Genomic DNA, 18,860 nt, shown 5'->3' with positions numbered 1-18,860 from the left:
CCGTATGGTATCCTAATTGGTTCATGTTATTCAGTGAGAGGACAACATCAATAAAGGGACAAGTATTTTTAGGGACAATGCTAGCTTCTTTTCATTTTTCCTGAATACATTCTGTTCTCACCATCATGTTTCTTTCTTATCTACCGAATTAATTGTGTCCTCGCCCAGAGTTGTTAAACAATTTATAGATTTGAGATTTATAGTGTATTCCTTTATAACACGCTAGTCATAATCATCGATGATGTCCGATATCTTTAAGTTTTCTATTAACTGAATTTGAAAAGTGAAAAAATTTAAGGGACATTTTTACTCTCATTTAGCTGTTATGATAAAATCAAGAAAATATTTTTCGTGATGATAAAACATCTTTAAAGTTTTTGTGAAATAGGAAAATCAATGATAAATTAGCATAATTATCTTTGACAAGTTTTTTAATAAATTATAAGTCAAATTATCTTAGTCTAAATGCATAAAAATATCTTGGTCAAACTCATTATCGTTGGGGAGCTTGTTATAACTTGAAGAAGAGCGCAGAACTTTCCTTTTCACTTTTTTTTCTGGAAAAAAAAACATGAATCTCTGTTGACTTGCTGGATACTTTTGGTACTTGATCATATTGTCTCAGAAAGAGTCAATAGTAAATCTAGCATTTAAAAAACTATTCCATATTCATGACATGTTGTAAGACTTAATTCATTGAATAATAAGTTTAAATCCCTATGTAAAGTAAAAATATTATCAATTTCCTGGTTACCTAGTACAGTTATTATTTCTGAATGTCATTTGAATGCTTAGGACTAACTTCGATCAGGTATAAACACGTCCTAATTCACTTCCTGGTAGGTCAACATTTGGATGAAGGAAAATTATGTTTACCATATAAACAGCTGAGGTCACTTTTTAATCAAAAAGGAGGTATATATACTTCATTTATTTATTCACAATTTTAGTTTGACTCTGTTAGCTGCATACATAAATTGAAAAAAAAATAATAATTGAGGGTTTCCTTGGATTTGGCGGTCAAGGAAATTATGATAACACAAATTTTGAAGAAAGATTATTTCATTCTGCTTTAAGCCTCGGTCACACCTTAACTGATATCTCAACGGATGCCAAACGGATAACTTTTTTTTTCAATCCGTTCATGTCCGTTAGACGTCCATTCGTATCCGTTAGACGTCCGTCCCTATCCATTTCATGTCCGTTTAGCGTCCGTTTTATTCGTCGACGTCAGTTCTGTCAGGTATAACATTTTGAGCATGATCAAAACTTTGAACAGACATCCAACGGATGAAGTGTCCGTTGAACGTCCGGTAGGCGTCCGTTTTGTACGGTACTCGTCCGTTTCGTTTACGTTTTGTATCCGTTACTTGTCCCCATTATACATCCGTTAGAGGTCCGGTAGACAAATTCACCTACGGACTTCTACATGAGGTATAACGGATAAAACGGATGATGAACGGATGGGAAACGGACATGAACGGAAGGATAACGGATACCTACCGATTGTTAAACGGACAAGTTTGAGCTTTCTAAAAAGCTGTGGACTGCTTCGCTCTATCCTAATTTAAGGTAATATGTGTGCATGTGGTTGTTGAATTAGTATTCTGGAGGTGTGCCTCTCTGCAGGTGTGCCTAAATTGGCAGAAGTTATAAAATACAGATAATGCATTTTTGTAAACAATGTATAAGAACATTGTTTAGCAAAACAAATCGTGCATGTTGCAGATTAACAATGCAATTAAACACGTATCAATAATTGATATTTTAATATTGAATTTCAGTGTGCAATATATGCATAATAAAACGAACATGAATTAATGACAGTTGATCGGAACTGAAATACACATAGTTAATTTTCCGGCATTTGATGTCTTATCCTGAGACGAGAAAAGTCTGTAATTCTTTATCTCATTTAAGCCAATAGCTGTTGTTGTATCTCAGCCGCATCATGAAGCAACCAATCAGAATCTAAATGTTATTTGAAATTATTTCAAGATGGCGTGTATATCGACTGAAACTAATAGCTCCGCACCGTGATGCGAAGCAATAAATGCCAATTGAAATTTTGCGTCACTCAGAAATGACAATTATTGATATGTCAGAATTATTGAGTGTCATGAACGTCTATTACTCATGATGGATCTTGGAGTAAGAGAATGTCTTCACTTTTAAGCAGCTCTTATTCAGGTCCGACTGAACTTAAATGTTGCAAATATAAACCTACTAGTTGTCGAAAGGAGAAGAAGTAGAAAACAAAGGAGATGGGGGGGCAAAATGATTGCTTAGTCCTGAAAGATATGTATTATTATTATCGCTTTTAATTTTCCGCTTATCTTGTTCATCCGTTTTATCCGGTAAGCTTCCGTTAGGTGTCCGTTTTATGCGGTACTCGTCCGTTGGATGTACGTTCGACGTCCGTTCTGTCCGGTACGTTTCAGTTTCTCGTACGTTGCATATCCTGTGAGTGTCCATTAGGCATTCGTTACCCGTTCGTTTTATTTGATCAGTATACCAACGGACACCCATCGGATACAAATTTTGTCAACGGAAAACATTTTTTTTTCATCCGTTCGGCGTCCGTCCGAGCTATCCGGTAAGGTGTGACCACAGCTTTATGTATAAACACATTCTGTTTATAAGGGACGAGCAAGATACCAAATGGACATTCAAACTCATAAGTCGAAAACTTAATTGAAAAACAATAGAATACACAACACAACATAGAAAACTAAAGTGTGAGCAACACGAACCCCACCAAAAACTGGGGGTGATCGGGGGTGCTCTGGAAAGGTAAGTAGATCCTGCTCCACACGTGGCACCCGTGGTGTTGCTCATTTTAGTACAAAGCCGGTGTCTTATTCGATAGGTCATATTCGGGGAAAAGGGGACGGGATTGTAGTTAAGACTATTGGAACATATCCGTCGTCATCTGTGAAACAGATATTCCATAACGGCTAACCAACTCGTGATGGCTTCCGTAACATTGAAATAAATTCTTCATTTTTTCATTTGCTTGAAATTAATCAAAGTTATAAAACCACTACTACTTAAAAACCAGTGGTTGAAAGTGGATGTGAGTAGATTAAGATGGTGGAAGTTGAAACTGATGTAAATAACAATGAAGTATATAATCTCTAATTCCAATGAATTGGATTATACTGCTTAGAAGAAGATGGCTTTAAAAACAATTTTGCTTAGAGGAAAATGTCATCAACAACCACATTGCTTAGAGGAAGATGCAACCAAAAACAATATTGCTTAGAGGAAGATGCCATCAAAAACAATATTGCTTAGAGGAAGATGCAATTAAAAACAATATTGCTTAGAAGAAGATGCCACCAAAAACAATATTGCTTAGAGGAAGATGCCATCAAAAACAATATTGCTTAGAGGAAGATGCCACTAAAAAACAATATTGCTTAGAGGAAGATGCCATCAAAAACAATATTGCTTAGATGAAGATGCCACCGAAAAAAATATTGCTTAGAGGAAGATGTCATCAAAAACAATATTGCTTAGAGGAAGATAGCATTAAAAACAATATTGCTTAGAAGAAGATGCCATCAAAAACAATATTGCTTAGAGGAAGATGCCATCAAAAACAATATTGCTTAGAGGAAGATGCCATCAAAAACAATATTGCTTAGAGGAAGATGCCATCAAAAACAATATTGTTTAGAGGAAGATGTAATTCTATAATGAAAAAATCACACCTAAATAATTACAAGGATGTGCGTAATATAAATATTATGATTATGGTAAATGAAGCGCTTTTCTGGATTTACCTTCATCAGGATAACTAAAACCTTAACATTTGAAAGCAAAGGATGTCTAAATATGCTGCAACGTAAGGAGCTATATGATCGAACATGACCTAAATAGAATAGCCAAATTCATCTAATGTCAACTTTGTTTAAAAGAGACGGAACTTTAGATTCTTAAAAATTCTGTAATTATGTACGGAGAATTTAATAGAGGCACATGTTATAAATTATGGCATCATTACGAATCTCACATGACAGTTGTATTTTGAAAGACAAATGTATCTAATAGCTATAAAACATCATGTAAAGTACTTTTACACATTTTGTCAACTTCAAACTATTGTCTGATCGGTTGTCAGGGTGATTTTTCGAAAGTTAGAGAAAACATTAAAACAAATTCTAATGATATTTCATGGAAGGGCAGACTAAAAATCTTCAGAGGTTTGAAGACGATTTACCCTAGATTATACACAAAAAAAGATTTTTTTTTGAAGACATGTAATTTTAGAATCCACTTATAAAGTCTGTCGTCAAGTGCTTTTTTTACATATCTGACTAGCTATGAAAACAGGTTTAATCCACCATTTTCTACATAAAAAATGCCTGTACCAAGTTAGGAATATGACAGTTGTTATCCATTCGTTTGATGTGTTTGAGCTTTTGATTTTGCCATTTGCTTAGGGACTTTCCGTTTTGATTTTTCCTCGGAGTTCGGTATTTTTGTTATTTTACTTTTTGTTATTTTGTATTTAAACAATTGTAATTCTAACACACATAATATTCTGTTGTTATAACTCATAAGAAAGGTATTTCACTTGACCCGTATATTTTATTTTTTAGTACTGTGCATTTTTAATGTTATTCATGTAAATCAAAATGTAGCTTTGATATATAAAAATAATAGAATCTGAAGTGAGATGGTGTATCACATATTGTTGCTTTATACGTTTTCAAGACAAAACAGTCAACTCAAACACGCCTGAATAAAAAAAGGTAAACCTGACTTTCTCTTTTCGATGAGACTATTGCCTATTTTTTTGGATTTTCCCCAAAAAAAAACTGTTGCCAGGGGTAGAATTCATGCTTTTGCACAAAAAAGATCCACATGTATTTGTGACTCGTATTCGACTGTTTAGTGAAAATCTGTCTTTAATATTAAAAGGTTTACAAATATCTCGAAGCTGCATACAATAAATATATATAAAAACACGTATATAAGATCCATTGAAACAAATGTAAACAATACCAAATATACCAACTTCAAATATACTTCCAAATATACCAAATTCAAATATACCAACTTAGTCATTTTTTACCTTCTCTAATAAAGAGTTCCATCTGTTTTGTTTAATTTCAACTGGATATCAGCCTGAGCTATGATTCATTGTGATATAGGTCAATAAATCCTAATTATAAATATTAGCTGGAATAGGGGCCATAGTTACGCTTTATCATACTTACTACTTCATCAATTGTTTGCCATTCTTCTAACATCTCATACTGGTAGGTTGGATATAACTGAATGTGTTAAAAGATATTTTATAGTTATTCTTCATCTAGACAATGTTCAAAGAAAGTGTTCAGCAAAAAAAGCAAACAGCATGGAACAAACGCTTCTACTAAAATTTGTCCATTTATATCAACGAATAGAGACCATTCCTAATAGATTGTTACTGAACTGTTACTGAACAACGGATATGTTAGCACTTTAGCACCGATATTATTTTATTTGCGTTCTATGGATAGACTTAAGGGAGAAATCATTTAGACCTTTTTTTGGTGTCCGATCTTAGGATTACAATTTGTTTACTTATGACTCCTTAAGACAAAAAAATTTGCCTGATTTTAAGAAGTCACTGATGTGTTTGACTATTCACTCGAGGTCAGGAAAGGGTGACCCGAATTAAATCAAACTCAGATGTATTATGATTAACTATTGCTTGGGAGAGTCGGGTTTGCAAGTTTGTAATAAAGTTCTGCAGAAGAAAATATTAGCTCTGAATGAAGCGATGTTAAAATGACTGCTCAAACAGGAAAACAATTAGTAGAGTATCATTTTGTGTATTTGATACTTATTATTGGCAAGCGATACTCGAGTGCTGGTTGACATCCCTAGTTAAAACCCTTATTTGGAACTTATTCCTTAAAGTTCACATAATGAACCCTAGTACTAAGTTATTATGTTGATGTGACCACAACTTCACAGTAAACAGTCTTAATCCAATACTTCAAACTAAAAGGGACGTACAAGAGGACAGAAACACTTGAATTTATGACACTCCTATCATTCCAAGTAGGGCTTCCAATATGGCATGTAACAATGACATAATCATAAAAAAAGGTAACTCATTTACATCACTGACGGTGTTAATTTAAGTTTATGTTTAGGTCATGGCATCAAGTAAACCTGTACACTGCGGACCTTGTAAACAAGATAAAGTAACCACTCAAGCTAACATATGGTGTTACAACTGTGATGAAGGATTATGCTCAACATGTTCAAATAAACACAAAAGAATTAAACCATCACGTGATCACAAGACCACTGATATCAAAACCTATAAAAGCTTACACACTGGCTCAATCAACAAAACAGAATGTGACACCCATAGTAAACAGTATAACCTATACTGCCCCAGTCATTTAATGCCTTGCTGTGATGCCTGTATTACCACTAGGCATTCAAAATGTACTGGAATAAAACGTCTTGCTAGTGTAGTGGAGAAAACAAAGATTGAAAAATCCAAAGAATCTGTAGAAAAAGGTATACTATCTATAACTAATTTCTTGGATGAAATGGTAAACATCAAATCAGAAAACATTAGAAGAGGGGAACAACAATATGAAACCATAAAGCAATCAATGAGTAAAATTCGAAATGAAATCAATAAACATTTAGACAATCTTGAGAAAAAGTTATGTAAAGAAGCAGATATAGCATGGAGTCAGGAAAAATCAAAATTAACAAGTTTAATTACTGAAATTGAAGATGAAACGAAAAAACTGAAGGAAATGCAAAATTATTTAAAAACAGTTACAGAACATACATCAAAACTCCAATCATTTCTAGGAATTCATCAGATTGAACAAAAAGTTCATCAATGTCAAAGATTTGTTGAAGATATTGAAGACAGTGAGAGAGTTTGTGACGTTGACATCAAAATAAAGCAAAATGGTGAGATAGAAAAAATACTCAAAGAATTACAATCAATTACAGCCTTTGGAGACGTGAATGTTATTAGAACAGAAATATCCTTGAAGAGAAAAACAAATGTGAGTAGTGAAGCACAAATAGAATTACAATCTTACATAGACAATATGACAATGAATATTGAGACAAAAATACAAATGAAAATAAGTAAGAAGATTAGTGACATGATTTGTCTGATGGATGGAAGGGTTATAGTAGTTGAACAGGGGGCTAAAGTTAACCTACTCACTTCTGATGGCAAACTTGAGAAACAGTTACCTATGCCTGGTAGCGCCTGGGGTGTAACACAGATCAATCAGGACACTATAGCCATAACATATCCCTGGGAGACCGCCATAAAGATCTTCAATATGAAGAAGGAAACAGCTACCAAGGTCATCAATTTAGGCAGAGCATGCTTTGGTTTATCATGTTCCAACGATTCTTTAGTTGTAGGTTTGGATAAAAATGAAATCCGTATTATAGACTTGGAGGGAAATACACTGAAGTCAATACAAGTTCAGAGTAAATCATCCCTAAATCAACTTGTTTACTGTAATGACAGAGTTATCTATAGAGACAATCATGGTAAAGCAGTATACTGTTATGATGGAACAGGTAAACAGATCTGGCAATACAAACACGACTTATCTGGACCAAGAGGACTTAGTACAGATACTTATGGTAACATTATTGTAGTAGACTTTGCTCCAGAAAGATTAATAATAATATCAAAAAATGGACAGGACAGTAAAGAACTAGTTAAAAAAGGGGACATAGATTTTATGCCTTGGTGTATTTGTTTTAACAAAAGTAATGAATCTTCTGGTTTTATTTGTGATAGCTATGGCAATGACATAACCAGATTTAATCTGTCTATTGATTAAATATGCACTGACAAACGTAAGAACATTACTTGATTATGATATAACAATGTATAATACATGAAGAAGAATTTGGATTTATATTAATTTTATGGTTGAAAACATAAATGTTAAGGGAGGAATGGACTTATATAAAAAGAATTTATACAAAGTCGGGTTGTTATGAAAATTATAATGGTATACAGTTTTGGATAAAACACTGTATTTCAGCAACTACAAAATATTTTGTTTGTCAAAACGTATAGATCCATATAGTGCTTTCCGTACCTTTTTGCAAGGAAAATTGATTTATTGTGGAACTTTTAAACTGTAAGAAATTGTATAATGGACGTATGTTTGGCCTTTTACCTTATGGTTTATGTTGAAAGAATGATAAAAAGTTAAATCAGAAATAACTGTGAGCATTTATTAGAACCATTATGTATTATTGTCCAAAATATGAGATTATTTTTTGTGACTTCACTACATTCTGTAGATATATAGATAGAAATCAGAATTTGAAATACGAGTTCAAAATTAAGAAATACTAATAAAATCACATTTTTCATAATGATAAAAAAAAAACAAGACAGAGTTGATGCCCCATCACAGACATGAATATAGTTCAGCAACCATTAGATTTAGCAAACAGTGATTTTGAGGTACAACTGGGAAAAAAATAGTTGATGCCCTTCCATAGTTATTTTTTATATATTATATTATATATATAGCACATTTTAGTGATCGTTCCTTTCAAGCTTCATAACTTAAGTTTTGCCAAGTTAAAAGGAGCTCAATAATCTTGTTAATAGAATATAAATTTACATAGTAAATGCAATTCTAAAATCATATCACTGTTCTTTAGGCATATGAGACTCATGTCATGAATTGTATTTATCAAATGAATGGGTCGTCTTAATGTATCGTTTTGTCACTGGGGCATACACATTATTTAAAAGCAACATTCTGTCACTTATGGGAAATTAAAAGAAAATCCTAATAATTTGCACATTCTTAGTTTACAAAAATGTATGTACCAACACCCTGCATAAAATAAAGATTATTGCTGTAAAATTAGGGAAGTTTGTAGAACAAACCATTTACCCTGTGTGCATTGTTTTCCCTCAAACAAATTACAAAGTTCAACATCCTGTCATTTGCGTAAAATGCAAAGAAAAATGAAACAAGATGCATATCCTTAGTCTATTTACTAATATCCTGACTAATATACAGGTTCAAGTTTAAGAATTGTACGACGAATAAACTAGACAAATTGTGTACACTGCATGCATAAATTCACAAAATCCTGATGATATGCACACCATTAGTTTAAATGCACTATAAATAAAGGCAACAGCAGTATATCGCTGTTCAAAAGTCATAAATCGATTGAATGAAAACAAATCCGGGTTACAAACTAAAACCGAGGGAAACACATCAACTATAAGAGGAAAACAATGAAACAACAGAAACATTTAAGTGCAACAAAAAAACAAACGACAATGCAACACACACAGAAACTTTAAGATAACAATTGCTATTTTCCTGACTTGGTACAGGACATTTTAAGAAAAAATGGTGGGTTGAACCTGGTTTTGTGGCTAGCCAAACCTCACGCTTTTATGGCAATGTAAATATACCACTAAAATGACAACATTACATGACAGGAATACAGTACAAATAAATGCAAGAACATTCAGGACAGAGAAATACACAAATAAACAATACAATAGTACATTTCGACATGCTAACCACAGAATAACAACGAACACTTAAAACAACCTAGGACAGCACACAAAAACATCATAACAGAACCACGAACTGTCCGTTGGACGACTGTATCAACGCCACAAAAGTTACGTCACAGGTAAACTTCTAAAAATTGGATATAAATCAAGATTAGGTTTGTAATTATGTTATTTGATGTATTTTATAACTATTACAAGAATATTAATTTAGAATTGTGTTAGTAATTAGACAATTAATTGCATTATCTAGCCATGTCGGTATTTCTTCCAAATCAAACTGTAAAACAAATAAATCGTGTACATATAATTGCTTTAAACTAAAATTATATAAATAAACTGGGTGATTAATTATCTTTACTTTTACATATAACACTGCATAATATAAAACACCTCGCTCGAAAACTGAAGCAGAGATTAGCAAGATTAACCCTTTGTAGAAAGGACAGATGGAAAGCCGGATCGGCAGACTCAGTTAGAAATATAACCTTCCACATTTTGTCGCATGAAGGATAGAGGCTGAAAATTATACTTTTGCAGAGTTGTGTTTACTTTATAAAGTTAGACATCTGTTGACGATTATTATGGCTCATAAACAAATTATTAAAGATCCTTTTCCTCAGAGTCCTTTTTTAGCAAAAGAATACCAAGATGCTACGGTAAACATAACATTGATATCTGTGTCATTTTAAACAATTTGTTATCATCAATATATTTGTAGTACATTAATTAAATATTTTCACCTGATGTATTTGTTTAGAAGAAGATGTTTATTTTCCGGCACATTTCAAAATGTATCAGACATTATTTTAAACAAATGAAAAACAATTTATTGAAAAGTGCAATCAGAAACACAAACAATATATAATAGACAATGAGACAGCAACCTGCACACACAAAATCACAAAAGATATCTAGAAGTCAATGAGACAGCAACATGTATACAGAAAATCACAAAAGAAATCTAGAATTCAATGAGACAGCAACATGTATACACAAAAACACAAAAGATATCTAGAAGTCAATGAGACAACAACCTGAACAAAAAAACATATTTTTAGAAGTCATTGAGACAGCAACATTTATACACAAAAACACAAACATTGTATAGACGTATAAAAGTCAATGAGTAAGCAACATTTATACACAAAAACACAAAAGATATCTAGAAGTCAATGAGACAGCATTATTTATACACAAAAACACCTAAGACATCTAGAAGTCAATGAGACAGCAACATTTATACTCAAAAACACAAAAGATATCTAGAAGTCAATTAGACAGCAACCTGTACACATAAAAAAAACGCAAAAGATATCTAGAAGTCAGTGAGACAACAACATGTACACACCAAAACACAAAAGATATCTAGCAGTCAATTAGACAGCATTATTTATACACAAAAACACCTAAGAACCTAGAAGTCAATGAGACAGCAACCTGTACACACAAAAAAAGCAAAAAATATCTAGAAGTCAATGAGACAGCAACATGTATACACAAAAAACACAAAAGAAATGTAGAATTTCAAAGAGACAGCATTATTTATACACAAAAAACACCTAAGAAACTAGAAGTCATTGAACGATCTCTGGAAGTCAATGAGACATGTACAGCCACATGTACACACAAAAAACGCAAACGATATCTAGAAGTAAATGAGACAACAACATGTATACACAAAAACACAAAAGAAACTAGAGGTCAATGAGACAGCAACCTGTACATACAAAAAACGCAAACGATATCTAGAAGTAAACGAGACAGCAACATGTATACACAAAAACACAAACGACATGTACAAGTCAAAGAGACGGCATTATTTATACACAAAAACACATAAGAAACTAGAAGTCGATGAGACAGCAACATGTATACTCAAAAACACAAAAGATATCAAGAAGTCAATGAGACAGCAACATGTACACACAAAATCACAAAAGATATCTAGAATTCAATGAGACAGCAACATGTACACACAAAAACGCAAAAGATATCTAGAATTCAATGAGACAACATGTACACACAAAAACACAAAAGATATATAGAAGTCAATGAGACAACAACATGTACACACAAAAACACAAAAGATATCTAGAAGTCAATGAGACAACAACATGTACACACAAAAACACAAAAGATATCTAGAAGTCAATGAGACAACATGTATACACAAAAACAAAGAGATATCTAGAAGAAATGAGACAGCAACCTGTACACACAAAAACAAAAATGATATCTAGAAGTCAATTAGACAGCATTATTTATACACAAAAACACCTAAGATATCTTGAAGTCAATGAGACAGCAACATGTATACACGAAAACACAAAAGATATCAACATGTACACAAAAAAACACAAAAGATATCAACCTGTACACACAAAAACACAAAAAATAACCTAGAATTCAATGAGACAGCATACTGTATACATAAAAACACCTAAAATATCTAGAAGTCAATGAGACTACAACATGTATACACAAAAACACAAAAGATATCTAGAAGTCAATGAGACAGCAACATTTATACACAAAAACACAAAAGATATCTAGAAGTCAATGAGACAGCAACATGTATACACAAAAACACAAAAGATATCTAGAAGTCAATGAGACAGCAACATTTATACACAAAAACACATAAGATATCTAGAAGTCAATGAGACAGCAACCTGAACACGAAAACACAAAAGATATGAAGAAGTCAATGAGACAACAACCTGAACACAAAAAATATATTCAGAATTCAATGAGACAACAACCTGAACACAAAAAATATATTCAGAATTCAATGAGACAGCAATATTTATACACAAAAACACAACAGTTTTCTAGAAAATGAGAAAACAACCTGTATAAATAATGCTGTCTAATTGACTTCTAGATATCTTTTGTGTTTTTTAGTATACATGTTGCTGTCTCATTGATTTCTAGATATCTAAAGTGATTTTGTGTATAAATAATGCTGTCTCATTGAATTCTAGATAGTTTCTGAAGGGATCTTCAGGTTTGCACTCCGTCTGTCTGTCTGTCTGTCTATCCGTCAGTCCGGCAAATCAGTTTTCCACACGTTTTTCCTTAATGCTTGAAGACATTGCTTTAATATTGAGTGTATTTTTTTATCATGACAACTTGCGATCAAGTTTGAATTTTTTTCTGGTCTGATGATTTTGTGCAGAGTTATGGTCCTTGGATTTAGAAAATTCACCCAAATAATCAGTTTTCCGCCCATTTTTATGCCATGCTTAAAGATATTGATTTGAAAATTGGTATATAGTTTTATCATGACAAGTTACAGATCAAGTTCGAATTTTATTCCGGTCTAATGATTTTGTGTAGAGTTATGGTCCTTTGACTTCACTAAAATATTCAGTTTTCCGCACTTTTTTCGTCATGGTTGAAGATATTGATTTGAAAATTGGTATATAGTTTTATCATGACAAGATCAAGTTCGAATTTTGTTCTGATCTGATGATTTTGTGCAGAGTTATGGTCCTTAAACTTAGCAAATTCACTCAAATAATCCGTTTTCAACACTTTTTTCGTCATGCTTGAAGATATTGACTTTATATTTGTTATATAGTTTACACCATGACAAGTTATAGATCAGGTTAGAATTTTGTTCCAAACAAATGAATTTTTAAACGGTAGGTGACTATGTATGCCATGCAATACTCACAGAATGCTTGTTAGATTCATAAACCATCCTGGATTTTTACCAAACTTGGATAGAAGCTTCTTAAAATCAAAAGATACAATCTAGAGGAAAATTCGAAATATTTTTGTCCCCATATTTGTTGAACCTGTGACTAACAGCAAAAGTAGGCGAGACACTGGGTTCCACGGAACCCTTACAATTTTTTTTATATAACATCCTGTTTCAACTATCCTGTTCTTGTATTGGTATGACGTCGACTTTGTACAGAGGTTTGTTTAAAATACAAAAAGCTAGCCTCATGTTCTACTATATTTATAATTTTATTCCCCTTATTTATTCCGAAAATTTTATATTCATCATATGTTTGATATATTACTGAATGACGTTCTATATACTGATGTTTTTTCTAATATACTATTTACATATTCAAGCCTAGTATAACGTACGGCAAACAATATTTTGATCAATCTCATCTGACCTTTTGGGTGAGCATTTCATAAATTAAAGTAAATGAGCAGAACTTTCTTATTTACTATTTGTCTGCAAAAAAAGCATTAAGCCAGTTACAAGCGTACTCATCTGCTGAACAGAAACGTTGGTTCTTCATCAATCAAGTGTAGTAACAGAGAAAACAGTCAAGGGTACATCTAGCATTAGAAAACACTTAGTTAGATATCATCCAATACACTGAATAATAAGTTTAAATATCCCTATTCAGGTACCTATCAATATATATTTATATATCAAGTTTAGTATTCATCTTGTACAGTATTATTTACAAATGTCATTTAAATTATAACAATAACATAGAACAGGTAAAAACACGTCCTAACTCACTTCCTGGTAGGCCAACATTTTAGATAAAAATGACGTTTTTGATTTGAGCCATATAAACAGTTAGATCACATTGTTTAAAGACAAAGAGGTATATATATATATATATATATTTATTTTAAATATTCATTCACAATTTTAAGTTAGCTTTATTAATTCAAATAACCTTAGAGACATAGCTTGCATTGGATTGGGGAGTGGGGAATTAATTAACATATTTTAAAGAAATATTTTGTTCTGTCGTATGAAGAAATTAACTCAATTTGTTCATGTGATATAAAATTAGTCAATGTTGTAAAAAAAAACCTTTTATCTAAAAATAGAGGCCTCCTAACAAAAATTTCCCGACGTAGGTGATGAGCAAAACCTATGCTGTAATAACAAGCTATATAAGGCTCTGTCAAGACAAAATGTAAAACAATAAAAAAAAAATGGCCTTACTTTTCCATAACTTCAAACAATTTAAATGACAGCAATTTTAAATCAAAAACCTCTTTATTACAGGCTCCTGACTTTGAAAAGGCACATACAAGATGTGGTGGGAACAGTTTGTTTGCAACAAAACATATAATACCACTGTATCAATCATTGATGAAAGATTTTGGCTCATCAGATCAGAATAAAGCAAACAACAGTTACCAAAAATACAAAAGTTACAACGTATACATTTAAGTCGTTGTCGTTTGTTCTTGCCTGACGTTTTCGTGGGGGTGGGGGTGTATATTGTTTAGTTAAGAATTTGGCCGTTCTTTTAACTTGATTCACATTTTTCATTTTAAGTCCGTTCATAGCCGGCTATGTAATTTTTGTATAAAGACACTAAGTAAAAAACATGACCTTTTGCAATACCAAAATAAAAGTATCAATAGATTCAACATGACTTCAACACATTATTTCATAAAAACAATGCCTTCCAACTCTTGAAAGAGGCTTGCATATAGCATGTTACAAGTCATCATGAAATAAAATCTACTTAGACTGAAGTGGTCATGTTAGTGTTTAGGTCATGGCATCAGGTAAAACATGTGGAATATGTCAAGAAGGAAAAGTAACAGATATAAACAAAAACTTCACAGTAAACTGTCTTAAACCAAAACCTCATAGTAAAATGTCTTATACGAAAACTTCACAGTAAACTCTCTTAAACCAAACCTGTACAGTAATCTGTCTTAAACCAAACCTTCACAGTAAACTGTTTTAAACCAAAACCTCATAGGAAACGGTCTTAAACTAAACATTCACAGTAATCTGCCTCAAACTAAACATTCACAGTAATTTGCCTAAAACTGAACATTCACAGTAATCTGTCTTAAACCAAAACTTTACAGTGTTAACTGTCTTAAATTAAACCTTCACAGCAATCAGTTTTAAACCAACACCTAAGAGTATACTCTCTTAAACTAAGCATTCACAGTAATCTGTCTTAAACTAAACATTCACAGTAAACTGTCTTAAACCAAAACATCACAGTAAACTGTCTTAACCAAACCTCCATAGCAATCTGTTTTGAACCAAAACCTCATAGTAAACGGTCTTAAACTAAATATTCACAGTAATCTGTCTTAAACCAAACTTTTACAGTTATCTTTCTTAAACCAAAATTTTGCAGTAAACTGACTTAAACCAAAACTTCACAGTAAAATGTCTTAAACCAAAACGTCACAGTAAACTGTCTTATACCAAATTTTTCAAAGCGAGCAGTTTTACTAAGTTTCACAGTAAATTTTTACAGTAAACTGACGTGAACCAAAAGGTCAGCGATCCTTTGTAAACAAAAAACATCAGAGTAAACTGTCTAACCTAAACTTTAATAGTAAACATATTTTTTTAAAACTTTACAGTAAACAGTTAATATCAAAAGTTCCATAGTCATCTGTCTTAAACCACAATTTCACAGTCAAATGTCTTTGACCATAACTTCACATGAACCTGTTTTAAAGCAAACCTTCACAAGGGTCACACAAAAAGTCAGAAAAACTTAAAACGTAATTCTCTCATACTAGCAAAGACAGGGCTTCAAATATGGAATGTTACAATGAACTGTCATAAACAAAATTACAATAAACTGCTGACAAAGTTATATTTATGTTTAGGTCATGGCATCAAGTAAACCTGTACACTGCGGACCATGTAAACAAGGTAAAGTAAACACTAAAGCTGACATCTGGTGTTACAACTGTGATGAAGGACTGTGTTCAATATGTTCAAGTCATCACAAAAGAATAAAATCATCCCGTGATCACAAGACCATCGATATACAAGCCTATACAAGCTATAAACCTCCGACTGCTTCTATCAAAACAGAATGTGACACACATAGGCTACAGTTCAAATTGTATTGTCCCTGTCATTTAATGCCTTGCTGTGATGAATGTATTTCCATCAGTCATTCAAAATGTTCTGGAATAACAAGTTTAGCTAGTGTAGTGGAGAAAACAAAGATTAACAAATCCATAGAATCTGTAGAAAAGGATATAAACTCTATCACACATTTCTTGGAAAAATTGGTTAAAAACAAATCAGGAAACCTAAAAAGAGGGGAGCAACAGTGCGAAACCATAAAACAATCAATTAGTGAAATTCGAAATGAAATCAATAAACATTTAGACAATCTTGAGGAAAAGTTATGTAAAGAGGCAGATACTGTATGGCGTCAGGAGAAATCAAAATTAACAAGTTTAATTACTGAAATTGAAGGTAAAATTAAAAATGTAAAGGAAATACATGAACATTTAAGTACAGTAACAGAGCATACTTCAAAACTCCAATCATTTCTAGGAGTACATCAGATTGAACAAAAAGTTCATCAATGTCAAAGGTATGTTGAAGATATTGAAAACAGTGAGAGGGTTTGTGACGTTGACATCAACATAAAGCAAAATGGTGAGGTAGAAAAAATCCTCAAAGAATTACAATCAATTGAAGCCTTTGGAGACGTGAATGTTGTTAAAACAAAAATATCCATGAAGAGAAAAACAATTATGAGTAGGGAAGCACAAATAGAATTACAAGATCAATCTAGCATAGAGAATATGACAATGAATATTGAGACAAGAATACAGATCAAAACGAAGAAGCAGATTAGTGACCTAATTTGTCTAGTGGATGGAAGAGTTATAGTAGTGGAACAGTATGGTAAAGTTAACCTACTTACTTCTGATGGAAAACTTAAGAAACAGTTACCTATACCTGGTAAAGCCTGGAGTGTTACACAGATCAATCAGGACACTATTGCAATAACTTATCCTCATGAGACAGCCATTAAGATCTTCCATTTGGAGAATGAAACAGTCACCAAAGTTATCAAATTAAGACAACCATGCTATGGATTATCATTCTCTAATAATTTTCTGGCTGTAGGTTTGGCTTACTATGAAATCCTTATTATAGACTTGGAGGGAATTACACTGAAGACAATACCAGTTGAGAGTGAATCAAACCTGTGTTACGTTGTTTATTGTAACGACAGAGTAATCTATAATGACTTTGATAGTAATGCAGTAAACTGTGTAGATGAATCGGGTATACCGATCTGGCAATATAAACAGGATTTAACAAGACCATGGGGACTTTGTATAGATACCTATAGTAACATTATTGTAGTTGACTTGGAATCTCTGAGAATAATAGTTTTACTACAAGAGGGACAGGTTATTAAAGAACTGGCAGGACAAGAGGATATAGGGTATCCGCCTTATTTTATTTGCTTTAACAAAAATGAAAAATCTTCTGGTTTTATTTGCGATGTCTATGGCAATAACTTAACAAGATTCAATATGTCTTATGGTTAAATATGCACTGAAAAATGTGAAAACATTACTTGACTATGAAATAACAATGTATAATACATGTAGTAAAATTTTAATTTAGATTAATCTTATGGTAGAAGTCATATACGGAGGAATACACTTATATACTAGAATGTTACAAGTGTGGTTATCATGTGTACAATTTACGAAAATTCTGTATATTTTTTCATGGACAATTTTATTTATTGTGGATCTTTAAGATTGCAAGAAATTGTGTAACGCATGTATGTTTATATAAACTAGAGGCTCTCAAGAGCCTGTGTCGCTCACCTGACTCTACTTTGGTTTTAGAAATCATGTAAAGATAGACAAAAATCATAACAGATACCCAAATAATGATTGCAGCCAAATTTGTTTTAATATTGGTCCCGTTATTTAATCAAATATCCTGAGTGGCCATCTTGAACAGTAAATCGGCAACAAAGTAGCAACACTTGGTCAGCACCTCATATGGAACATTCATGCCATGTTTGGTTTCATTCCATTCAGTGGAACTCTTAAAGAAGACATTTGTATGTATTTTCCATAGGGTCCTATGTTAAACTAAGTCCCCCGCTGTCGAACATCTTGGATGATGGACCGACTGCAAAGTAACAACACTTGGTCAGCACCTCGTAAGGAATATTCATGCCATGTTTTGTTTCATTCCATTCACTGGTTCTCTAAAAGAAGACATTTGTATGTATTTCCCATAAGGTCCTATGTTAAACTAAGTCCCCCGCTGGCGGCCATCTTGGATGATGGACCGGCTGCAAAGAAACAACACTTGGTCAACAACTCATAAGGAACATTCATGCCATGACTGGTTCCATTCCATTCAGTGGTTCTCTAAAAGAAGACATGTGTATGTATTTTCCATAGGGTCCTATGTTTAACTAAATCCCCCGCTGGAGGCCATCTTGGATGATGGATTGACTGCAAAGTAACAACACTTGGTCAACACCTCATAAGGAACATTCATGCTATGTTTGGTTCCATTCCATTCAGTGGT

General features: G+C 32.6%; 2 protein-coding genes across 2 annotated transcripts; both read left to right on the top strand.

Annotated features, from left to right (window-relative positions):
• Positions 1-827: 827 nt before the first annotated feature.
• On the top strand, positions 828-8,198 carry LOC127729456 (uncharacterized). Its single transcript, XM_052237276.1, has 2 exons — positions 828-915; positions 6,156-8,198. The coding sequence occupies exon 2, from the start codon at positions 6,159-6,161 to the stop codon at positions 7,842-7,844; it is 1,686 nt and encodes a 561-aa protein (XP_052093236.1). The 5' UTR covers positions 828-915; positions 6,156-6,158; the 3' UTR covers positions 7,845-8,198.
• Positions 8,199-14,025: 5,827 nt separating this feature from the next.
• Positions 14,026-18,138, top strand: LOC127729455 (uncharacterized). The gene is made up of 2 exons (XM_052237275.1): positions 14,026-14,151; positions 16,154-18,138. Exon 2 carries the CDS (start codon positions 16,157-16,159, stop codon positions 17,849-17,851), a length of 1,695 nt encoding a protein of 564 aa, XP_052093235.1. The 5' UTR covers positions 14,026-14,151; positions 16,154-16,156; the 3' UTR covers positions 17,852-18,138.
• Positions 18,139-18,860: the final 722 nt, after the last annotated feature.

Source organism: Mytilus californianus, unplaced genomic scaffold, assembly GCF_021869535.1.
Source record: "Mytilus californianus isolate M0D057914Y unplaced genomic scaffold, xbMytCali1.0.p SCAF_2, whole genome shotgun sequence".
Classification (NCBI taxonomy): domain Eukaryota; kingdom Metazoa; phylum Mollusca; class Bivalvia; order Mytilida; family Mytilidae; genus Mytilus; species Mytilus californianus.
The sequence above is the reverse complement of the archived record's forward strand: the minus strand, read 5'-3'. Positions and strand labels throughout refer to the sequence as shown.

Bases quoted from the DNA above. Each gene is read 5' to 3' on its own strand.
- LOC127729456 (XM_052237276.1), top strand. From the start codon at position 6,159: ATGGCATCAAGTAAACCTGTACACTGCGGACCTTGTAAACAAGATAAA.
- LOC127729455 (XM_052237275.1), top strand. From the start codon at position 16,157: ATGGCATCAAGTAAACCTGTACACTGCGGACCATGTAAACAAGGTAAA.